The 24,048-nt window shown below is 50.6% G+C and overlaps 2 protein-coding genes across 12 annotated transcripts in view; one reads left to right on the top strand and one right to left on the bottom strand.

Annotated features, from left to right (window-relative positions):
- The window catches only part of NRAP (nebulin related anchoring protein), a 70,273-nt gene extending 53,857 nt beyond the window's left edge, over window positions 1–16,416 (top strand). For 10 of the 11 annotated variants that reach the window (XM_019459471.2, XM_019459472.2, XM_019459467.2 and 7 more), the window contains 10 exons: window positions 97–201; window positions 554–661; window positions 1,530–1,841; window positions 7,295–7,399; window positions 8,219–8,317; window positions 9,638–9,742; window positions 13,036–13,143; window positions 15,025–15,336; window positions 15,492–15,623; window positions 16,201–16,416. In XM_019459471.2, coding sequence (XP_019315016.1) covers window positions 97–201; window positions 554–661; window positions 1,530–1,841; window positions 7,295–7,399; window positions 8,219–8,317; window positions 9,638–9,742; window positions 13,036–13,143; window positions 15,025–15,336; window positions 15,492–15,623; window positions 16,201–16,305 — 1,491 coding nt within the window. In that variant the 3' untranslated portion in view covers window positions 16,306–16,416. The remainder of the gene's footprint in view (window positions 1–96; window positions 202–553; window positions 662–1,529; window positions 1,842–7,294; window positions 7,400–8,218; window positions 8,318–9,637; window positions 9,743–13,035; window positions 13,144–15,024; window positions 15,337–15,491; window positions 15,624–16,200) is intronic. The other variant, XM_019459475.2, reaches the window with a different exon arrangement.
- Window positions 16,417–16,576: 160 nt separating this feature from the next.
- Window positions 16,577–24,048, bottom strand: part of HABP2 (hyaluronan binding protein 2) — a 32,915-nt gene continuing 25,443 nt past the window's right edge. The window contains exons 8-13 of the mRNA XM_019459476.2: window positions 23,593–23,690; window positions 22,230–22,479; window positions 21,063–21,205; window positions 20,170–20,304; window positions 18,651–18,796; window positions 16,577–17,036 (exon numbers count right to left, since the gene is read on the bottom strand). Coding sequence (XP_019315021.1) covers window positions 16,872–17,036; window positions 18,651–18,796; window positions 20,170–20,304; window positions 21,063–21,205; window positions 22,230–22,479; window positions 23,593–23,690 — 937 coding nt within the window. The 3' untranslated portion in view covers window positions 16,577–16,871. The remainder of the gene's footprint in view (window positions 17,037–18,650; window positions 18,797–20,169; window positions 20,305–21,062; window positions 21,206–22,229; window positions 22,480–23,592; window positions 23,691–24,048) is intronic.

The following is a 24,048-nucleotide window of genomic DNA, read 5'->3' as shown; positions in this document are numbered from 1 at the left end:
GCAAACCTATTTCCCGCTTGCCAGCGAGGGACCTGCAGCGTTGCAGAAGCACTGAGCGTTATCTCCTTGCTTTTTCTTCGTTCTTTTTCTACCCAGCGCCTCTATAAAGCAGCCGGGGACGAGGAGAGGCACCGGTACACAATGACCCTGGGTCTGCCTGAGTTCGCCCGAGCCAAAGCAAACGCGGCCAATCTGAGTGACGTAAGCCTTTCTTGACGTAAGCTGAGGTGCAGACGTGCTCCAAAGCCACGTCTGTCTGTGGCCGTGATGGGCTCTAACGGTGGCCCTTCTGGTTCTCCCAGAAACTTAAAAAACGTCTTTTAGATGCTCATGGTAAATGCATTTTTCCTCAAGTGTGGCACGTACATATGCGTCAGAGAGCACGCCAGTGTGAATGCTAATGAGATTGTCTTTGCAAAAGAGAGAGCTTTTGCTGGTCAGAAATCGATTCTCGAACGCCATACTACAAATGAAAGGGGTAGCCTTTGTTCGTTGGTTCGTGTAATTTTCTTTTTTTTTTTTTAAAGAAGATCTACATGTGTTCCTACTGTAGGCCAAATACAAGGAGTCTTGGCGTAATCTCCGTGCTCAAGGCTACAAGCTGACGATAGACGCTCTTCCCTTCCAGGCTGCTCGCGTCTCTGGAGATATAGCCAGTGATGTGAGTTGAATGATATGACCTTCCATTTTGCCTAATTTCTGTTAACTTCTTGTAAAACAATGTCTACGGCTGATTTTCCTGAATTAAAGCAAATCTATCACCGTGTGAGACAGGATGTCACCTGCAGAATATATTAGTTAGGAATGAGACTCTTTGACGGAGGGAGGGAAAGAAAGGCTCTGTTAATCCGAAGCTAAACTCAGGCAAAGGTCTCCAGCAGGAAAGCGATTAGGATTTGTTTCTAATGGCGGGGTCTCGCCAGCGGTCCCCCTGTAACGCGTGAGCTGCCTGCTTTCTAACTGCGCCCAGAATTCGACAGAGAACTCGTAAGAGAAATTGTAATACGACCGTAACGCATCTCCCTCTTGGCTCTCTGTAGTTTCACACGTTGGCGTTAGGATTTGCCAGCTGTGTTTCAGCCACTCTGTTGATAGCGTCCATAGCTTTGGGACATGAAGGTGACTTTCTCTTTCCCACAAACAAATCACAGAAAGCGTGGACTTCAAATAAATGGATCCTGTCTTTTGGGTTTAATGTTTTGCCAAAGTACAAACGGTTAAAGCACAAGTTTTTCTTTTACCTTTTTTGATAAATTCCTTTTGGCCACAGGACACACATAAGGGGAGTGGGGCCCTTCCTTTGGTCCTGAGGATATGGTTTTAATTAGGTAGGAAGAATGGAGCGCTGTTTTAATTGTTCATCCCCCAGGGAGGAAGCATGCTCTCATGCCACCCTCACTGAGGTTTTTCTTATAATCATCACCTCCTAGTGGAAGAGTGGGTGAGTTTTCTAGGGTCGGCAGTGAAACCATGCAGGTGGGATTTAAGCAGGCCGAAGGCCGGCCCCTGACTGCAGTCTCCCCTTCCAGTTTCTCTACCGACATGACTTTGTGAAGGAGCGAGGTAGGCTGATCGGGACCCGGAGCGTGAGCGAGGACCCCCGGCTCCGGCACTGCTGGCGGGTGGGCCAGCTGCAGAGCGAGCTTCAGTACAGGCGGGGGGCGGCGGGCAGCCGAGCCCAGTGTCACCTGCCCATGGACATGGTGCACCTGGTCCACGCCAGGAAGGCCCAGGCCCTAGCCAGCGATCGCGACTACAGGACATGGTGCCACGAGTTCACGGCGCTGCCTGAGGACCTGAAGATGTCCTGGGCCAAGAGAGCTCACGCCCTGCAGAGTGAGGTAGGGGACCTTCGGGCTGCACGCCAGCCCCTGACCTTCCTCCCCCCGCTGAGGCTGGATGTAAATCTCTGCTTCTTCCTTTGCCTTTCGGTCCCCCCCACTCCCCCCGCCAAAGCTAAAACTTGCTGGGTCTGTGTCGGGCCATCTAGGTTGGAATCATTCGGCTGTTTGATAACTGTTTCTTGAGTACCTACTACACCATTCCAGGCCCTGGGAATTACCACGGTCAATAGAAAAGTCAAAAACTGCTACTTTCCCGGGGCTTCCATGATCTGGGAGGGAGAAGGACTGTGATAAGTAGGACACGTGGTACGTCGGGTGGACACACGTGGTGGAGACACACAGAGCAGGGAAGGGGGGGTAGGTGGGTGGACCTGTGTGTGTGCAAATTAAAACGGAGGGCGGGGCCAGGGCACTGAAAAGGCAACATTTGAGCAAAGACCAAAGTTGAGGGAAGGAGATACCACTCCAGCCAACAGAATAGCAAGTCCAAAGGCCAAGGCCCTGAGCGGGAGGAGCCCCAGCCTATTTGAGGCCAGCACAAAGGAAGTGGGCGAGTGAGGAGGATGTGGTCTGGAGCGGGGGTCCGAGAGAGAGTAGGGGCTGGACGGTATGCAGTGGGGGGGAAGCTCATGCCTGGCAAACAGTGATCCAGCCACAGCTGACGCTGTCTGCCTGCCTGCCTGAGTGTCCCTCTTGCCACATGCTGCGAGGTGGGGACAGTCATGACTCCTCTTACCCAGATGAGGTCACTGGGAGATGCCCGGGCAGGACTGACCCCAGAACCCACCATCTCACCCATCTTGCTCTCGAGGAGGGAGCTCCTTGCAGGGGAGTCAGGCTTCCTACAACCCAGGTGTGGACACTGAGACCCAGAAAAGAGAGGTCCTCACCCAGGCCAGGGCACCAGCCCCTCCCATACATGCTGACATCAGTTCCCTCCTCCTTCCAGGACTCAGTGTCTCCCGCTGGGACAAGGTAACGATGATAATGTGGGCGTGGTCAGCACTGGGGTGCACGTGCTGTGTGGCAGGCACTGAACCACGTGAACTTGTACGTGTTGTCTCTCTCAGCCCTCGGAGGAAGGAGCTCTCGTACCAAGCATTCTCAACTCCAGCACCTCAGATGTTCTGGGCTGGGTGATTCTCCATGGTGGGGCCCGTCTGGTGCATGGTGGCCTCTACCCACTAGATGCCATGGCACTGCCCTCCCCCCGGTGTGACAGTCAGAATGTCTTGAAATATCGCCAGGTGTACGTGGGGGGCAAAACTGCCCCCAGTTGAGAACCCAGTTCTCAGTTTAGGACTGGCCTATATGAAACCTCGCATGGTGCCCGGTGCATAGAAACGTGCCAGGAAGTGTTAGCTGTTTTGATTGTTCTCTACACCAAGGTCTCGATTCTGGTTACCTTTAGGGCAACGACCGCTCTTGAGTTTAGTTACACGGCACAGACAGAATATTATAAACACATAATTGGTGATGAATTCGGACTCCGTGATGTCATGATACACTGGCCACCTAATTATTCATCGCAGTTCACTGGAATGGTAGTTATCCCAGTCAGGTCGAGTGTGGGGCAGGGGGAGGTCATCGGGCTCCACACAGGGGATGTAGTTACTAAGGGGCCAGCCCAAGTTCCATTAGGAAGGCCTTCCACCTGCTAGATGGCCGTCCTGCCATCTCCAAGAATGGTGCATGGCATGACCATCTTGTCAATGGTCTATTCCTGGGGGGGAATCTCCAGGGCAGATACAGAGACCACCCGGGAGAGGTGAGGGGAGCCGAGCCGGGAGCCCCAAGACACTCGTGGGAAGCCCCACTTTGTCACCCACTGACTCTGTGTCCTGGAACTTTCACTTTGCTTTCTAGGCGTCTGTCCCTCCAACAGAGAAGCGAAGAGGTTTGACCAGTGACCTCAGATCTCAAGGTTCACGGATAGATGTTTTTAAGAGGGTGGCATCAGTATAATGTCAGATTTTTATTTCACGTTTATTTACTTATTTTAAGAGGGGGAGGGGCAGAGAAAGAGAGAGAGTGAGTGAATTTCAAGCAGTCTCCGTGCTGTCAGCACAGAGCCCAATCTGGGACTCTATCTCACAAACCCTGAGATCATGACCTGAGCTGAAATCAAGAGTTGGATGCTTAACCGACTAAGCCACCCAGATTGCCCTCAGATTTTTACTTTACTAAGTAAGAAAAAAAACCCTAAACATTATTTCAAGCTACCATTTATATCACAGTTTTTTTTTCTGAAAAGAAAGGATATTTTAATGCTAAAAAATGTAGGAAAAACAATCTAAAAAGCAAAGGACTTTCCAAGAGATGATAGCTGGCATTCTTACACACTTTATGAAATAGGATATGTATTAAAATTTGGAATGCTGAGAAGCTATGGCTTAATTTTTTTAAATCACCGAATGATGTTTCATGCATTGCTTTTTAAACTTCAAGTTTGTTCATTTGGTGGGGGGCGGGTAGAGTGCAAGAGGACAGAGGGCACCTCGTAATGTTGAGCTGGTTCTGAGGCTTCAGTTTTCTTGTGGTCGTTATTGAAAATCTAGTTTCATGTAGTTATGTTGTATAGAAAAAGAAACAAAGGCTCCGTGTGTGTTGACTCAGTTCGGCTCGGTCTGGGGGAGGAACAGTAGCCCCCAGCCTCCGGCTGCTTCTCCTGCCCTCTCCTACCCTGGCCAGAAAGAAAGCTGTGGGTCGGGCCAGAGGGAGCCAAGAGGTGCTCTCCCCCAGGTCGAAGGTCTCAGGCCACAGTTGCTCAAGCCATGCTTGCCTCGGGACGTGTATGAGATACATGCTGTGCCCAGGCAGTGCTCTACAGTGAATGGCCATGATCTTGTGCGGGGGCTGCAGGGAGTCCTGGAGAGCACCTTCAGGGACTGTCAAGGGGACAGCCCTGACCCCACCCTTTACGGCTGCATGACCTCAGGTAGACTCTGTAAGCTCCGTGAGCCTCAGTTTCTCCATCAGAAACAACAATAACATTAGCTACAATGTTTGGAACGTTTATTCCGGACCAGGCATTTGTTTACATGGTTTGCACCAACTATCTCATTTAGTATCTAGGTGCATACTGCTATTCCTCTTGTTTTTACAGATGTGGCAGCTAAGGCACCTGTAATCTTAAATAACTTGCCCTGGGTCACAGGCTGGCAGGGGAATGGCTTGCTCCAGACCCTACAGCAAGAAGCAGAGCAGGGCTCTTGTGTCCAGACTCCTAGTTCAGTGCTCTTTGGCTCCCCCGCGTGGCTGGATTAGGACCCCAGGTGCTCTGACTCCTAAGGGTTCCTTTAATGACCGCCTGCGTGGTACACCGAGTGGACAGCCGCCGGTGGCTCTTCTGAGAATCTGAGCAGTCAGTCGAACACCGAAATTGTTCTGCGCATGGGCATAAGAATCCCTCCTTTGAAGGATGCCATGAACAATGCATGAAATAATGAGTCTAAAGCAAACCACACCCTGTGCAAGAGAGTGATTATGAAGGGTCCCATTAATATGACAAATACACCTTCCCACTGGCCGCCTCCTGGCAGTTGTTTACATCGTTGGAAATTCGGGACCCAGTTGCAGCCGGTGCTGCAAAATGGGGGTGCCGGGAAACCCCACGTACGAACCCGAAGGTGGCTTCCAGGCAAGGGAAAACAGCAAGACTGCCATTTGGGGAAGCCAGATGCAGTTGGGCAGCGTGCGAGGCTCTCTTATTATCTTAGAATCCTTCTTTAAAACCATCTTTGGGTAGGTAGCTGATTCTTCTCAACTCCCCTCTCTCTCCCCCTCTTTCATCGTGAAGTCTGGGGCAGGCGTGTTGTTTTTAGGGTCTGCGTGAATAGTCCAACCTGGGCTGGGAGCTGAAATATCAATAGACGATCCATTTATAAGAGAGTCTGAGGCGCAGTCAGATCTTTGGGGAACCTGCATCTTGCTTTCTGACTTACCTGCGATTGTACTGTTCAGCTCAACAAAAGGCAAGTTGAAAGAGTGTTCCCCACTTCATCTTGCGTATGAAAGGAGCGAGACCCGGCTGTGAAGAGGTCCTGTCGGATTATTCTCTCTAACTTAGAAATTTATCCAATTTTCTCTGTTCTTTATCAGAGTGGAAGGCAAAAGCTTTGCCGGTGTAGACCGAAAGATCGTGGTATAAAAAGCAATCTTACTGACATGGGGTTTTGAAGCCTGCTCCTGAACCTGAGTGATGCCTCCCTTCACCAGTTAGAAAGCAGAGTGGAATTTGCACGGGGGCATTAACCAGCAGACAGTAGATCAGAAACGGACCCTCTTTGAGACCAGCTGTGAGGGACGCTGTGAATCCTGAAATGAAAAGGAACTAAAAAGGCCGAGAGGCTGGTTTCTGGAGTGATATTTTGCGTTACAGCAGAGCTTGTATCTAAATTAGAGAAACGCTATCAACTTCGTTTAGATCCAAATTTCAGATTTCCTTAGAGGGTCTTTTTCCACCTTTAAAAAATGCCTAATTTCCATAAAGAGAAGAAGAAAAGCGTTCATGTGACTGTCTCATCCTAGATAATGGTGGGCAGGTGGAGGGATGGTACTAAGACCTAATGTTTTAGGAGACTCCTGATCAGACTCATTGTCCTACAGCAGCACTTACAATTTTGTCCCAGGGATGCTGCTATAGTTCTAATCTTCTGAGTCCTTAAAATGAAAAAAAGGGTGATAAAGCCCAGCCCGTTTTGACCTTATGAGCAAATCCTGGGGAACGGTGGCAGGGGGAGGGAAACGTAGGCACAAAAAGATTAAATTGGCTCCCATACTGTAGGCCGGTTGTATCTAAGCTTGTGCCCTTCTTAGGGTCCTGCTGTAATTGTCCCCGCGCCCTCCTGCCCCCCTCCCCGGCCCCCCAAACCACCACGAGACAAAAACAGATCCAACACATAGAGCAGCTTTTGCTCCTGAGGACCCTCAGGCATTCTCATGAGCACAGAAGGGTCGTTACCACCTTCAGCTGTCACAGAGAGAAACTGAGTCACATTTGGTAAAGTGATTTGCTCCGCGTCACGGCAGGTTTGACCCAGAGCTCAAAGCCCTTTCATCACCTGGAGGTGGGCAAAACTGTTGTATGTAGGCAGGCAGGCAGGCAGGCAGTCACCTCACTGCCAGAAGGAAACAAAATAATCCAGGCAGATGCCTGGGCTTGGGTGTAGATCTCCACTCTTCCTTCAAGCGATCATTTGCATCCATTACCTTGGCTTCTAACCCTGCCAGTTCACAGGTGGGGTCTTCTTGTATCTTAGGCACGATCCATTATTTAATTCCTGGCAGAGTGCACGAACTCACGTGGTTGGACTTAACGATGTGCAGACACACTCCGAATGAAGATGTTGACACGTCATGATGAAGCATTATTACAAATCAAGGATCTAGGAATGCCCCGACAGTCTTAGACACTCTCTTGGTAAAAGCCAATGATTTTCTTCCCGCAGTTTCGCTACAAGTCCGACCTGATGGGCATGAAGGGGACGGGATGGTTGACGCTGAGTTCCCCACAGCTAGAGAGTGCAAAGAAGGCTGGAGAACTCATCAGCGAGGTACCACTAACCCGACCCTATCTTACGTGCAACCTATAGCATTCACTTTCTGCTGCAAAGGGAACCTGCTTACAGGGTGGAGATCCCAAGAGGGCCCCGTGGCCACTGGACGCCCAGTGTTTTTCTTGGCCTTTTGCAACCCAGTGGCAAGACTGAACAAGATCTCCCTCCACATGAATTCACTTGCTGGGGAGTTAAAGGCATGTTCCCAATGGGCAGTGAGAGACAGATGATGTGCTAGAAGGTTCTCAGTAGGCACATTCGGTAGTCATGAGCTAAGCTGGCCCGTTGTTTTCATGGGGGCACAGAACTTGCCATCCACCTCCTGAGTTTACTCAGAGTGCCCAGTGTCTGGGGCTTATCTGATTTCAGAAGGTGTTACACATTGCGCGGGGAATGGTTACCTTAACCCAACTCCCCACCGTACTGGTGGCCTGGAGATTCTTGCCCTGGCGTCCCCTTGAGGGTGGCATTGCCTTCTTCCATTTCTTAGTAACAGACCTTACTGGGACCCTGCTGATGCTGAATTCTCCCCTCTACTGAATTCCTTTATTGTGATGAGCCAGGCTATTGTGCAGCTTTCGAGAGAGAAAGAGAGAGAGAGAGAGAGAGAGAGTAAATAGTGGTAAAATGTTCCTTATCACAGGGGCCGCTTGGACCTCTTGTATACCCCTGTGAGCTACCCGCCAAGAAGAGAGACTTGTTTTCCAGTCGTGTCATTGGCCCATTTGGTACTGAGCCGGTGGTGCAGTGAAGATGCATGCTGAAAAATGCATGCTGTTCACCGGTTTTATGGGAACCTGTGCCTTTTTCTTACAGACTAAATACCGTAAGAAACCAGACAGTATCAAGTTCACCACGGTGGTTGACTCCCCAGACCTGGTTCACGCCAAGAACAGCTACCTGCATTGCAACGAGGTGGGCATCTTCCACCACTCGTCCTAGGTGCCCCCTAGTGGGTAGTGTGCCGCCCGGTACTCAGTGCTTCAGAGGATGGGCTTGGGACAGCTGTGAGCGCAGACCTTCTGTCTACTGCCTGGGTGGTCGAGGGCCAGTTACTTCTCTCTTCTAACCTCCGCTCCCTTATTGGAAAGGACGGCACTGAGAGCACTGTTTCATAAGATGAAGTGAACTAACTGAGGGTTAAATAAATAAATGTATGTGACACTTTTAGCAAGTGTCTGGAACATAGTGAGTCCTCAGTAAGTGTCCCCTATTATGGCATGTTCGCAATCATAACAATACTAAGTATTATTGGTGATCTTTTCATCAACATTAGAGAGATTCGTCTCAATTATTGATAGATGGTAATGAAATTAAAGGCTGAATGTAACCCAGTTAGAAAAAAAGAACAGCCATGTTAAAAGCTTCTTTCTGCTTTTACTCCGTATGATTTAACCTCATTTCTTCTCCCCTGTATTTATTTCGGAGTATAGGAAGTTAAATATTTTCTCTCTGAAATTGTCAAGGGATTTGATTTTGCACAGAGAAAGCTGACCCCTCATCACACAGAGTCTAAATGTTGTACCGAAACATTCGTGTTTGCGAAGTCCAAGCTGAATTTGGAAAAGGATCAGAATACTGTATTTTCCTCTCTAAAAGTAGATGAGGCTCAATCCCTTCCTAAAATTGTTTGCAACTCTTAGATCAGTGCTCTAAAAATAGGAACTAAGAGAGAGCTCGAGTTTTAAAATTGTGTCTTCCTGGGACCCAGGTAGACTATGAAAACTTTAATTTTCTGGAAACATCTTAAGGCATTTCATGGTAAAAAAAAAAAAAAAAAAAAAAAAAAAAAGACTTGTTAGCCTTTGTGTCTTTTTATTATTATTCACGTCAAACAGCAAGGGCATTAAGGCATCTCATTACAAGTAGAAACCTTGAACAATGCTCAGTTGCAAAGATTCTCAAAATACCCACACACCTTATACTGTTGTAAAACACACAGGCGTAGCCAACCAGGATACTGGTTTGGGGCCCATTTGGAGCAGATCTTGATGAGTATTTTAAACAGGGTCTATTTAAAACCAGCCGGTCCCACCTGACTATGGGCACACGGGCCCCTATGGTCAGCCGGTGGGTTCTGGGTTCTGGCGGGAGGCCCTCCACGTGCTGGGCTGGGTTCTGCCCCCACGATGGTGGGCACTCGGTGGGAGGGGCAGGAAGGGGGTCCGCCTGTTCTCCGCCTGTCACTTCGGCCGGTGCAGTTCTGCACTTACCGTGAGCCTGTCTTACCCACAGCGCCTGTACAGGGCGGGCGACGCAGAGTCCCTGCACAGATACACCCCGATCCCCGACCACCCCGATTTCACCAGGGCCCGCCTCAACGCGCAGTGCCTGAGTGACGTAAGTGAAGCAGCCGTTCATGTGGTGTGTAAGTGTGTTTGTAAATGTATCCATACCCGAGCTGGATGTTACTTGTTGGGGAAGAAAAAGTCCCAGGAGGGAGGACCTGGGACGGGAAGAACATGGGACCGAGAGTGAGACAGACCACGTGTGCGACTCGGAGCCACCTTCCTCGCCGGGCCTCAGTTTCCTCAACTGGAAAATGGGTTGGAGCCGGGCGAACCGATGCCTGTGGTTCCTCCCAGCTCGGAAATTCTGGTTCCAGGCACGACCGCAAAGACCTCAGTCGTGCGCTCTCCTGGCCCTGGCAGGGGCAGACGCTTGCTCTGTCTCTTTCCCGGACACGTGTCCTCGGCCCTTCGGAGCAGGGTGACTTTGGAGACGCCGTGGCACTTTCTCACCGCACAGTTTGGAAAGACGCTGCGGTTGCCGCCCATCGGGCACAAACACAGTCTCCTTTGTGCGTGAGGCGGTGGCCTTCAACACTTCCGCATCCCTTAGATGTGTGCCCTTTGCGTGCATAACCAAGATGCTGTTTCCTAAACCCAGGCTTGTTGTTAGCAGGGGTCGGAGGCCCCCGGTTGTAATAGAATAGGCAGCCGCTCGGCCAGCAGAGCTGTGATCCTGGGATAACAGGTAGCCAGGCGGCAGAATCAAAAGACGCCGTCAGATCAGAATAACACAGGCTGAGTGTGTCGGCCTGGGGCAGCGCGGGGCCTCCCAGAGTCCGGCCATTCTTCCCTCCCTGGCCCGGCCATTGTGTCCTGGGGCTCCGCGCAGATCAACAGCTGCTACCGTGCACCCCAGAGGTGGCCGCCTCGCAGGGGTTGGCGAGAGGCGCCTTCTAGTTAGCGTGTGTATTAGTTTGTTGCGTTTGTAAAGCCCTGTGGGATCCCACGCGGTGAATGCGACGGGGCTTTGTAAATATGAGTTATTATGACCATTTGATGCTTTTGAGGGATGTGCGAGCGATAATTTTAGAACGGCAGCTCTGGTGGGCTGACCTCCATCTGGGGAAGCGGGACCTCCCCCTCAGCAGAGCTCGGACAGAACAGCCATCGCATTAATGCTTCAAGGATGGGAGAAGGCCAGGCCTCCATTTGACGAGCTATTGGAGGCCCATTGCCCCGAAAAACTGGGATAAGACTGCCGGTCCGTTTGGGGGCCAGCTTAAGGAGGACGGCCGCCCCGGGCCGGTGACGGCGCATCTTCTGGCTCACAAGGGACGCCAGTCTGTAGAGTCCCAGAGCTGAAATTAGCCGCCGGGGCATGCGGATATGGAGAACTCATGAACCTCTTTTGAAAGAGCACTTCTTCGGGGGCGTGTAGAATGCACACAATTGGATCAAGTGCTCTGTGAGGAAGATGTGGAGGGAAAGTGACCTTCCTGGGCAAAGAAAGCCATTGAGATGTGTAAGGCAGCCGAAATAACTAAAAATCAAATGACTCTAATGTGTGAGGATGAGGACAAAACTGTGCCCACTGTGATAAAGAAGAGAAACGCCCAGGGTTCCAAATCAAAGCGCCTACGGAATGTAAAGGCTCCCAGTGGCAAGGCAGAAACCTCAACAGAATAAAAAAACTCAGGGAGGAAGTGATGACAATCAAGCAAATAGTATACAGGGAGAAGGGGGGCAGGAGAAAGGGAGCAGGCGTCTTGGGGAGAACCCCAATTTGGGCCACACTGGCTCGTTGGCCCTCGGCTGCAGAGACCCGGAAGCGGGGGCGCATCCGACAGCACCGTGGGGTGACGTGGGAGTTTGAGGCGGAGTGAAGCTCGGTGTCCCTACCCAGCCCAGATCTGGTGTGGAGGCCCTCTTTTAGGAAGGCGCCAACCGTCACCTTCCCAGGGGACGCTAAGAGTTGGGACTCTGTGTGCTGGGCCGCCATATTAGGGAGCATAATGCTAAAGGCGACGGTGGGTCTGTCGTTATCTGAACGCTCCCCCCCTTGTACATATCCCTCGCTCACGCCTGCTAAACTCAGTGGCGACCCGGGAAATGGAATCCTTTGGGCCCTGTCTGTGACCCATCGATTAGGTGATTGCCCCAATGGTTATGGGCTCTGTATTTCTAGGCCCTTGAACGCAGTAGGTATTTGGCTCGTGGTTGGCAGCGTTGGGTGTTGGAGGTGGAGGCCGTGATGAAGGTGAAGGTGATGGATGGCGGTACCTAAAAGCGCAGAGCCCGGCCGTGCCTGGCTCAGCCTCCATGGGCCCCTCTGGTTCCGGGCCCAGGTGTGCGGCCGTGTGAGGCACTTTGCTTTTTATCTGCCATCCCCGCTTTGCTTAATCTCCTCAATCCCCTGTAGAACAGAGCCTCAGGCTTGACCTCTATTTCCAAGTGACAAAAGTAAGGTTCTTAAAGGGCCTTCTGACCCGCTGGGGCTCTTGGAAAGAGTGAGCCACAGACACGGTCTGGGGCTGTCACTTTGTCGTCTGCTGCTGATGTGCCTCGCCTGCTGTCTCCCTTCTCTGTGGCTGAATAAAGGACAGCCCTCCACTGGGATCTCCAGATGGTTCCTTTCATTGAGCCATTCCCTTATCTTGAAAAAAAAAATTATTAGCTACATGAAGGCATGGGAGATTTTGATGCTCTATCGGTTATGTGGGTCTACCTGAGGACTAAGAGGGTGTGATTACAGACTCCTGGAGGGTGTGTGAGAACAGCTTCAAAAGGGGAAAAATGAAAGAGGAAGATGTGAAATAACATGGGTCAGGAACTCGGTCAGGTTCTTGGCAATCAATTTAACGCAGGTGAAGGCTCTTCCCTCGGTGCGTCCTCATGGGGTGCATGTGGGACACAGCCCGCTTCATCGCGATGGGGTGACGTGGCTTTGGGAGCTGCCGAGGGGCCCCCGGGAAGTCTTTGGAGCTAACAAACCCATGGGTGCCGGGACCTAAGGAATAGTACTTTCCGCGTATCTGAAGACACAGAGTTCTCGAACTTTGAGTTCTGTTGTTTGGAAGCGAATGCAAACACAGGAAGGAGTGGGGCAGGGGCCCCTCGTACCAACGGGATGTAGCGAATGAGCCGGACTCGCTGAGCCCACACCCGCCAGGGCAGGGCCTGATGAGCAAGCCAGGGGCTTAGAGCTGCGGCCCTTCGTGGCCAGTCCCACCAGGCTCAGAGCTGGGGAGGTCCTTGGGGTGGATGCGGGGCTGTGGCTCTGTCCTTGGGCCCCTGCATGGGCGAGGGTGTGTGTTTAGGAACTGTTCCTGCTCAGAACTGACAACATGCCAGATACGGAGTTCTCACTCCCTGCTCGTTCGCTTCTTTGTTCTCGCCATCTAGAAAGCCTACAGAAACTCTTGGGAACAGACGCGGGCTGTCGGCTATGACTTCAGGCTGGACGCCATTCCATTCCAGACTGCCCGGGCGTCCAGAGAGATCGCCAGTGACGTAAGACCTCAGGCTCTGTCTCCCTCTGTCACTGAGAGTTTTGACTGGTTTTCCCAGTTCTGTTAAAACGAAAACCACCAGGAACCAAAACTGAACAAATATTTCCAATGAAATTAAAAATAGGTCTTATCTCCCAGAATCTTAGCTAGAAGTTTTAAGTTGGGGAGGGTCGTTTTCCCACTTTCTCTCTCTTAAGAGCGACACTCTTATTATTTTTTAACTTTTTAAGTTTATTTATTTTGAGAGAGAGAGAGGCACATGGGAGGGGCAGAGAGAAAGGGAGAGAGAGAATCCCAAGCAGGCTGTGCACTGTCACAGTGCAGATGTCAAGAGTCAGTCGCTTAACTGACTGAGCACCCAGGCGCCCCAAGAGAGACACTATTTTTTTAATGTTTATTTTTGAGAGAGAGAGAGAGAGAGACAGCGTGCAAAAGAGGGAGGTACAGAGAGAGGGGGAGACATAGAATCTGAAGCAGGCTCTAGCTGTCAGCACAGAGCCTGACGCAGGGCTCGAACCCACAAACCACGAGATCATGACCTGAGCTAAAGTCAGACGCTTAGCAGACTGAGCCACCCAGACACTCTCAGGAGAGACACTCTTAAAACTTGATGTGTGTGTACCGAGAGGTCAATCAACATGTGATTGATGTGTTGATCCACATAAAAGCACTTTTAGCTGAAGTGCAGCGTGACAGGGTAGAAAGAGATGGAGCTTTCCACCTCGACTCGTCCGAGTTAAAGTCCGGGCTCAGTCATTTAGGACTCAGCTGCGTGGTGTTGGGCAAGTTGCTCACATTCTGTGGAGGCAGATTTCTACATCTATGAGCAAGGGGTATAATTTTTCTCTCCTAGGACTGTTGTAGGAGTGAAAACAAAATAGTTTAGAGTGTCATGCAAATAACAGGTGTTCAAAACGTGGCAGCCATTGTTATGGAAGAGGAAGGCATCATTGATCATGAACAGCTTGTCTCTGCCCACAATAAGTACAGAAACCAAGGGCAAGCATTTAGAAACATTTGCAGCAACTAGCTATGGTGACAGCCAAGCATGTGCCCGGTGGACTTATCTTGAGCAGGGCAGGGGCCGCATTGGGTGTCGTCACACGCACAAGGCACCCCACTGCAGGTGCGGTAGAACCACATCTGGGACCTTGACGGATTGGCAATTTAAAAAGCAAGACGAGGGGCGCCTGGGTGGCTCAGTCGGTTAAGCGTCCGACTTCGGCTCAGGTCATGATCTCACGGTCTGTGAGTTCGAGCCCCGCGTCGGGCTCTGTGCTGACGGCTCAGAGCCTGGAGCCTGTTTCGGATTCTGTGTCTCCCTCTCTCTCTGACCCTCCCCTGTTCATGCTCTGTCTCTCTCTATCTCAAAAATAAATAAACGTTAAAAAAAAATTAAAAAGAAATAAATAAAAAGCAAGACGAAATGAAACTGACCCTTCACTATAGATGGTTTGAGAGGCCCGGGTCCCTGCAAACTGGAAAGAATCAAGGGAAGAGTGGCTGCTGACAGAGTGGGCGCGTTTCTCTTCCTGTTGGGTTCATTATGGCGGCAATAACACCCAGAGCCGCCACTCGGTGGGCGTGAACCTGTGCCAGACGCGAAGCTTAGCCCCCAGCTCATTGAATCCCGTCAGTGTCCCGTGGGGCGGAGGTTCATTCTCCCATTTTATCAGGTGGGGAAACTGAGGCTCAGAGGGACTCAGTCACTGGCCCGAGGCCACAGAGCTAGAAGGTAGCAGCGGGGGAGATAGATCCCAGGTGTACCTGAATCCGAAGCTGCGCCCTTCCCCCATCCTTGAACTTCCTGCTGAGACCCTGGTGGGCTGGCGGGGGAGGGGAGGCAGCACCCACGACCCCCCTCTGCTCCTCTGACCTGCAGTTCCGGTATAAAGAGGCCTTCCTGAGAGACCGGGGCCAGCAGATTGGGTACCGCAGCGTCCAGGACGACCCAAGGATGAGGCATTTCCTCAACGTCGGCAAACTCCAGAGTGACAACGAGTACAAGAAGGACTTCGCCAAGAGTCGGTCTCAGTTCCACAGCCGCCCAGACCAGCCCGGCCTCCTCCAGGCCAGGAGGAGCCAGCAGCTGGCCAGCGACGTGTGCTACAGGCAGCCCCTGCCCCAGCCCACCTGCGACCCCGAGCAGCTGGGCCTGAAGCACGCGCAGAAGGCCCACCAGCTGCAAAGCGATGTGAGCTGCAACCCGCCCCCCCCCCCCCGCCCCCCTGAGACCCTTCTTCCTGTGCCTCGGCCTCTCATTCCACATGTGGAATTCTCCACTCTGTGGCCAGATCACCCCCAAACCCTGCTGACCTATTCCTCTTGCTTCCCTCCTTCCCCCGAAAGGTCAAGTACAAATCAGACTTGAACCTGACCAGAGGTATCGGCTGGACCCCTCCCGGCTCCTACAAAGTGGAGATGGCCCGGCGCGCGGCAGAACTGGCCAAGGCGAGGGGCCTGGGTCTCCGGGGGGCTGACGTGAGTAGCAAGCTCCAGACCCACCCTGGCTGGCACGGCCGTGGGGAAAGGCAAACTCGTTGTTTCTTTTCAAACTTTATTTTTGGCCAAAGGTCAGCCGGCTCTAAAGAAGTGTGAAATGCAGCTCGAGCAAGGCGCCTAATTTCATGGGTCTGAGATGACCAGGCGGATGACACCCGGGTTAAACTTCCTGCAGGGTTTTCTCTGAAGTCACAGCCATTAGTTCTGCGGAGACAAACCTACCGGGGCTACATCAATCCCGGGCCACGGAAGCCCAGGCTGTGCTGACTGCTTGCTCGTTACATTTGCAGAAAGGGTCAGGGACTCGCTGGCTGCAACAGTCCGGGTTTTGAACCCTGCTTTGTTCAGAAGAAAGACACCACGTCTAAATGAGAGATTGGCTTTGCTTCGCTCTCCTTCTTGCCTCGAGGATCGTTTTTCTTGGGGAGGGTGGAGGAGGGGAAGGGCAGGGGAGGGAGAACGTTTTAAATGCTCCGGGGGCATCTTAGGCAGCTCGCGTGTGGGAGCGGGGCGGAAGCTTCGTTCGGACTCAGGGAGGTATGTTTGATTCCTGCAGGGGGGACCAGAGGCTGTGGAGCCCGCGGATAATCAGAGGGGGGACGTGAACCCAGACGCCATGGAGATTCTGCACATCAAAAGGAGGAGGGGTCTGCCCTTGTGAGCATGCGGCATCCACCCAGGATTCTTGGGAGAGCGGCTGGGGAGGAATTGTGCCCACCAGAGACATGCTTCTGTTCCAGCAAGCCAAAAAAAACCCAAAAAACAAAAAGCATGACACACCAGCCCATTCCCTGAGCCGCTTCACTTAACGACTCTTAGAAAGCTACGGAGAATGTCGTATTTTCGGTCCTCTGGGTCATCCTGGAAGGGGGGGACCCGTTCTGCTGTGTACTTTGGGTGTCTGCCATGAGGAATAAAGACGTAAAGGTGACTTCCAGTGGCTCTGGTCATTCTTTAATCCCACACTTGCAAATGTCCGAGGTAAAGGCAGTCTGTGGTTTTCTAGAAGGTACCATCGTTTGCAGGGAAGCAAACAAAATATAGGTTGCGTTGCTTCTGGCATATCTTGGTCCAGGATGCGCCAGGCTGGGCGGCCGTTGTCTCTGTGTAGGGCGCAGACTCTTGGCTGTATGGCCTCCCAGGGACGCCCAGGGTGTCCGTGCTGCCCATGAGGGTGTGCCTTGTCTGGGTGCTAAGGAGAATGGGCTCTCAGGTTAAGAAGACACCTTAGAAACTAGTCTCCCTTTGGATGGTGGCTTTGATCCAATTTAGGAATTTGGTCACCAGGGTGTAGACTCCTGGCTTCTTCCCACATTCCAGGCCCCAGCTCACTATCCCATAGACATAGTAGGTGCCATTCTTCTCACAGGTCAGAGGGCCTCCTGAGTCACCCTAAGGGAAAAGACACGCGAGTTCAGCTTTGTGAATCAGAGCACTTTCAGAGACACCCCCACCTTCCATGAGGAGATGCCAGGGGGTGCGGTCACCCCGGTGGGTTTCCCTGGAGAGTGCTGGCAGGGACCCTCCTATGCCTTATATGACCCAGAGTTCTGAAGGGAGAGATGTGAACGCCAACACGTGTCCCTGAGTTCATGAGGGGTTGGCAGATGAGCCACGGGGCTGGGCCACGTGCCTTGGTCACACCCCCATGTCCATGCTCTTACTCATGACCCATAGTCACACAGTGAATTCTCAGGGGCCCTCAACTTCTCATTCCTGCAGGGGCCTCGGTAGGGAGCAGTGCGCTGTTTAGCCAGAGCCCTTGAAGGGACCCGAAGGGGCCACGCACAGGGTGGGGAGGACAGGGCTTAGAAATAGCATGGCCCACATGTTCGACATGGTCTGCGGGGTTAGATCTTCTGGGTTCCAGACCAGGCTTTGGACAGCCAACTGGGCCTCAGTTTCTCACATTGCAAACTTGGGGAGAGCAACCGACCATCCCCCACCTGCCCTGGCTCTTGAACGGATAAATGTTTGTAAAGCACCTGGAACGGTGCCTGGCTCATACTGAGCCCCCAATTAAATTAGCAGGAGGAGCATGGAGAGAAAACATAGCTCTCAACGCATGTCTCCTCTTAACACACGGCAACCGATAGGATCTTCAGTGGCTAAAGCTCTTCGGATCTTAGCCACATCTTCGGATTTTATGTAGATGTGATTTCCATATTATAGACTAGGCACCCGAGACCGGGGAATTATTTCGGTGTAATGAACTGAATGTTTGTGTCCCCCCCGCCCCTGCCCAAATTCATATGTTGAAGCCTAATTCCCCAATGTGATGGTCTTAGGGGGCAGGGCCTTTGGGAGGAGAAAGGCAGAAAATTCTAAATTTGGCTGTGCCTTGGAGTCTAGGAAGGACGTCTCCTGTGAGATGTGACCCCTGGGGAGTGTCGGGCAGGCCCTAGGTTGGCTGTTGCTACAGAGAAGCCACTCAGCCACTTAGTTTGCTAGGCCTAAATCCCCCTCCCCTTCTCTATGTCTCTCTCTCTCTCTCTCTCTCTCTCTCTCTCTCTTTTTCTCTCTCTCTCTCACACACACAAAGCCTAATAATTAGTTAATATTATCATGAGTTCTCTGGGCCTGTCATTTTTCTCCTTCTAGCCACTGGTCTTTTGGATAGTTCTGTATTGGGATTTTCAGACATGCTGCCCCGTTCTGAGGCCAGAAGCACCATTTTCACATTTAAACACAGCGAAGCAAATTCCTGCTCTGCCCGCTCACCACCCAGGTGCTGTAGGCCCAGACCGTTTCTCTACGCATCTGTAAAATGAAGACGATGACATCTCCTTCACCAGTGTCACGCCTGCCGGTTACTATGCTCAATCATCCTGGATGGATGTGGATTCCGACTTGCCAGAGGACAGGTGTGCCTACCCGTGCCTTAGCTTTATGGCAGGTGGACCTCTGAAACTGCCTCCCAGCCCTGGGCTCTTGGTCTGGCCTCTGTGCCCGGTGTATGTTCCTGGCCCACGTGTCCCTCCCCAAGTGCCATTTGGAGTCTCTGACCTGGCAGGAGTCTTTTCCAGGCTTCTGAAGGTTTCCTGCACAAATCATGCTGTTGTCGATCATGTGGTCATAGAGTCGGTGGGAGTTGCACAAAGTACTGGCAATCAGCTTGACCTTGGCATCCAGGAGCTGGCGGGACCCTTCCCCTGTGGGACAGAGAAAAGAGATTGCCACTGTGGGGACCCGGGTGACACCTGCCCCACCAGAAGCTAGCACTGATAAAAAGAGGGCCACAGCTCTGAACTCAGAAAGGAAGGTTTTTCCGGGAGATGGGCAGAAGAGCTTCATGTTTTAAGGATGGGGACCTTTGCCTCCAGCCTTCACTGTGGTTTTATAGACCCTCATTGCTTTGCTTATCGCAATGCAGCAGAATCATTTATTCCCTCTTCTGTCTGCCCAGCTAGACCATCAGATCAGAAGGGCAGGGATAGTGGCTTAAGCCATTTTTTAAAACTTCCTAGCAGAGGGCTGGTACACAGTAGATTCGTAATGATGGACCAAGTGCCCGGTTGCTCCTCTAGATGACCCACTTCCCAGAGTAGACATTTCTTTTCCGAGGATCCTCTGTTCTGCTCGGTCTTCTCTGGTCAGCACAGTGATATCGAAAGGTTTAGGTGCAGGACAATGAAGATCCCTACAAAGATCAGTCTCTGGCTACCCCCAGATCTGATTAACCAGAAGCCTTCATTCCCAAAAGCCTTCTGACAAATTTGTGTATTACACTATGTTTTCTTCACGAATACAGGTCTATTTAAAGTGTTTCTTGCTTTCCATCATTAAGGACAAGATTTGGAGGGAAGAGAAATCTATTTTGAGTATTTGAGAAAGACTTGAAATACACTTCGGAATTTCATATGTTAGAGAATATAATCTTGTCGGTACATGAGGAAATTAATCCTGTGGTTACTTTTTTAAAAAAGACCACATCCTAGAGGCCAATCAATAGCTTGAGTTAAAAACATTTATAGAACGCCTACGATGTGGTGGGCCTGAGCAAGGCACTATGGGAGAGACCGATGAACAAGAGTGGACCCTGCCCTCCAGGGCCTGACTTAGTGAATATCTCCATAGAATTCTATCAGCTCCTATTATCATGATTCCAAACCTAGGAGGTGAGCGTGGTTATGGAGAAACTAAAACCCAGCTGTCCAAGTGACAAAGCCAAGAACCCAACACAGGTCTGTCTGATGCCAAACCCATCTTCTTTACGATCTATCCTCTTTCCAATCTGCCTAGGGAAGGAAGGAGAAAGATCTCCATGGATACAGTATCAATGCTTGATGGACGTCAAGGATCCCATCAGAAACTAGCATTGATAAAAAGACTGATGAGATTTAACTAGAGCTTTAGTGATGAGGCAATGTCTTATTTTTGGTAATGCTTTTTTTTTTTTTTTTTTTTGGTAATAGATTTTCAATGGAACATGATGTCAAGTTCAGAAGGGCAGTTGAGTTTGACCCTTGCTTCTCTGGTTGATGCAACTTATCTGAGTCTCAGGAGAATGCATGGCCAGACTCACCTGTTTCTGTCACACCCCAGCCAGAGATGTGGCACTCAGTCCCAGAGGGGAAGGCACCATCGGGCAAACATACAGTCTTCACATATTTGGATTCCAGAGCACAGTGACCATCCACCGGCTTTAGCTTGAGCAAGGCTAGGTAAGGAGAAAAAGAGGAAATGAACGATGGGGTCCTCTCTGCCAAAGGAGCACTAGCTTCAACTCAATCGGAAGGGAGGTGTGGCAAAGCCCCACTCCCAATGCCCGAGAAACTAATGACTTCCTCCTCAGTCATTGAGTTCTTTTAACTTCCACCAGGGGAGGAGTAGCACTTTGGGATGAGAGTAATATCAAAAAATAACAGTTGAGTTTGAAATCATTTCTCATCCATTTTTTAAAAGAATGGGCTTCAAGAGGGGGAAAGAAAAAGATAGTGAGGAAGGAGAGAGAGTGACAGGTCCCAGGAATGGAGAACGTACCCACTGAACAGCCAGTAGCTTAACATTATCGCCTCCACACCTGAGTACCTCCCAGGTGCCTGATGTACACGGGGACACATGCACGTCTTGTCATTTAACACATAGGAAGCTGAGCGTTGTATACAAGTGTACCCATTTTACAGAAGGAGAGCTGAGGCTTGGGGAGGTGAAGTCAGCTAGTAAATGAGAGAGTTGGGATTCAAGGCTGAGCTCTTTCCACAACACAGTGTTGCTAGTTTCTCTTCCCCTCATTTATCATAACACTAACACAGACCTTTAGGACTAAAGGGCTCTGGAATAAATTCTCTTCCTTATGGAGTCTGTGAGGGACCAAAAAGATAAGAACATCTTCTAGAACCAAACCTCAGCTTTCCATCAGTAGTGAAATCCGCCCAGGACAAGACCCATGGGAGATCCACCATAGAAGACACTTGCCAATATCATTGTGGGGAATCTCGTCTCTTTCATTATAGTGGCTGTACTTGAAAATCTTCTCCACCCCGAATCTCTGCTCATGGAATTCTGTCTTCTTCAGGTCCTGGTCCCCTAACACCACTTTCAGATGTTTGGTTTTTATGCTGCAAAGGAAGGTGAGATGGTAAGAGACTGAAGCCAAGACTCTGCTCCTAGTGAGCTGTGTGACCCTGGACGGATGGCCCGACCTTCTGCAGCCTTGGCATCATCTGTGACTGTCATCTTGCTCACGGAACTCTGCTGTGGGCCCAAATAAGAAAATGTGAGGAAGCTGCTTTATTAATGGACCGGTCTACAAATGTAAGCGGAAACATATATCTCGTATTTCCTGGGAGACCTTCCATTGCCCCTAGGAGTTGCTAAAGAGCAGCCAATTGACTTCTTGAACAACTATTCCTTGTACAGGCTAATGTTTGCATGTTTGAGGAACATCTCCTGGAATCCCAGAAGAAACTGTTTAATGCCAGGGTGGATTGGAAGACCTTCAAGGTCACCACCAAAACCTGGGCTATGTGGGACCAGGCCTGACCATGAACTTGGGGAACTCAGGGGAAGCGGTGATAATTCAGGCTCCTCAGTAGGTACCGGTTTCTCTAAGCCACACAGGAGTCGTGGCTGAAGACACCAGGAGGTTCATGGGAATGGCATCAGATGGCATTTTTCTATTCAAGGCCAGGCTGGAAAGGTTAAGGAAACGGGTAAATCCGGGTTCATATCCCACTTACCTATTCACTTCCCACATGACTTCCGGCAAGGAGCCAAACTTTTCCAAGACCCAGGGTTTTGTTTATGAAATGGGAATAGTAATCAACTTTTTCACTGCACAGATATTTACTAAGCATTTGCTCTGTATGAAGCCCTGTACTCGGCATTGGGTATACCACAATTAATCAGAGTAAAAACCCCTATCTTCCCTCAGTAGATAGTTTTGAGGATTAACTGTCATAACACGTGCAATGCCTGTGGTAGTTCTTTTCCATCCGGTTTTACGGAGCCACTCTTTTGCCCTTAGAGCTAGATTTGACTCTCTGACCCTGCCAGAATCACCAAGATGCTGCTCAGATGGGAAGGAGAGAACACCCCCAGAGATTCGAGTCACCCTGGCCTCTGCTTTCAGCAGGCACCTACTCAGTGCAGTGGGCAGCAGTAAGCACCCAGCAGGGGTGGATCAGTGAGCCCCCACAGAAGTGGCCCTGGGGCATGGAGACAGTCAATGGCAATGAGGTCTGCAGGGATGCCTGCCATGGGTGCTTGCCCGCCGTGCTCTTGAATCCTCCGTAGATCCTCTTGACCTTCCCCATCTCAGTCTTCCCACATGAGTCAAACCCTGGAAGCTTGGTCAGAGGCTCTGTGGGGCTTCCCTCTGGGTCAGCAATGTCTGAAAGACAATGCAATGCAAGAAAGACAAATCACGCTACTCCCTTTCTCTCCAAGGCCTCAGAAGGAACTTGTCAGAGGTATGACTCCAAGTCCAGCAGCTTAGCAAGTTCCAGAGCTAAAAGACTATACTGACGCATACAAAGTGGGCACACAGTAGGTGCGCAATTAATATGTGTTGAATACATTGATGGATATAAAGCAAGTCGATAGAATTAACAATGAAGATGTTGCTTCTTATTTTGATATGGAGACAAAAACGTGTGTGTAAATATATAAATCCATCACTGGGTATGTACTTAGCTATTCATAATGTACGCATGTATTTTGGGGGCTTTCTTGATGTGTAAGGGGAGATATCCAGATGAAATAGAGTGAGGGACATAAGACAATTGCACAAATAACTGTCATACAAAGGAGAGAGCAGTAAGTGTTGTATGGGTGGTGCCCTTTCCATTCCATGGGGTTTGAGAGGAGGCAGAGATAACACTTCACTTGGTAGGGTCATGGAGGATTTCCCAGAGGCAGGGTTAGTTGAGTTGATTTCTAAAGAATGTTGGATATGGACAAGATCAGAGGGAGGATGGGGTATTCTAGACAGAGCTGACCATGAGAGAAAAGGCACAGAATTGAAACTATCCAGAGAGGTAATCCCATTGATCAGGGTGGGAGAGTGAAACATTCCAGACGTGTGTAGAGCGGTAGTCCAGAGAAGCCTGGCAGGAGGATTGTGAGGCTGGAACTCTGTCCATGTTGTGTCCTGAATGGTTATTTATGGAGTCTCAGCCAATGTTTGCTCACCACTGTAAACTGAAGGCCTGACATAGTGCCTGACACATAGCAAGTGATCCACAAATTTACTGAGTGCACTGACTGGGAGTTAGGACAGGAGTTTATGGTTGGATCACTGGTCTCAGTTTACAGAGGTATCTGGGCTTGCTAGGCATCCTGGAAGGGGAGCAAAGGATTGGGCATCTGGGTTTCCACTGGGATGGCAATGGGAAAAGCAGGTGTGGTGGAAGGATGGGGATGGAAGAGATGGGGTGCCAGGAAAATCCATCTAGGGATCGGCAATCTCACCATGACTGGGGCTTCTGGACAGCCACGGTCTTACCTAGGGTTGAGCAAGCTGGGATGTCACAGTACTCCCATTTCACCTTTGCATTGTTTATTTTAATGAAACACCAGGGCTTTTCATCTCCATCTGGGTTTCTAAAATGAGAACAGAAAATAGCCCACCGTCAAGGCTTGGCAAACCCACTGACCCTCATTAAAAGTCCTTTGGGTAAGCGAGTACCAGGTTCCTTGCTCCCTCTGGGACCACATTTCATTCCATTCCTCCAACAGGTTAACAGATGCTGGCATATAAGTGTTTTGGGGCAAAACCTTAACTTCCAGAGGAGAATCCCAATGACCAAGAAATAGTTAACAAGCCCTGTGCCAGATCCATGGGACATATCAAATTGTTTGTACGAAAAGAAATGAGATCCCTGTTGAAGATTGCCCTTTGTCAGGAAAGTGAGAGAGCCACAGAAACATGGTGAATGTAGGGCTCCACTGCCCAAACCTC

Source organism: Panthera pardus, unplaced genomic scaffold (assembly GCF_024362965.1).
Source record: "Panthera pardus isolate Hobbes unplaced genomic scaffold, ASM2436296v1 HiC_scaffold_22, whole genome shotgun sequence".
NCBI lineage: Eukaryota > Metazoa > Chordata > Mammalia > Carnivora > Felidae > Panthera > Panthera pardus.
This window is presented reverse-complemented; position numbering and strand designations above follow the sequence as displayed.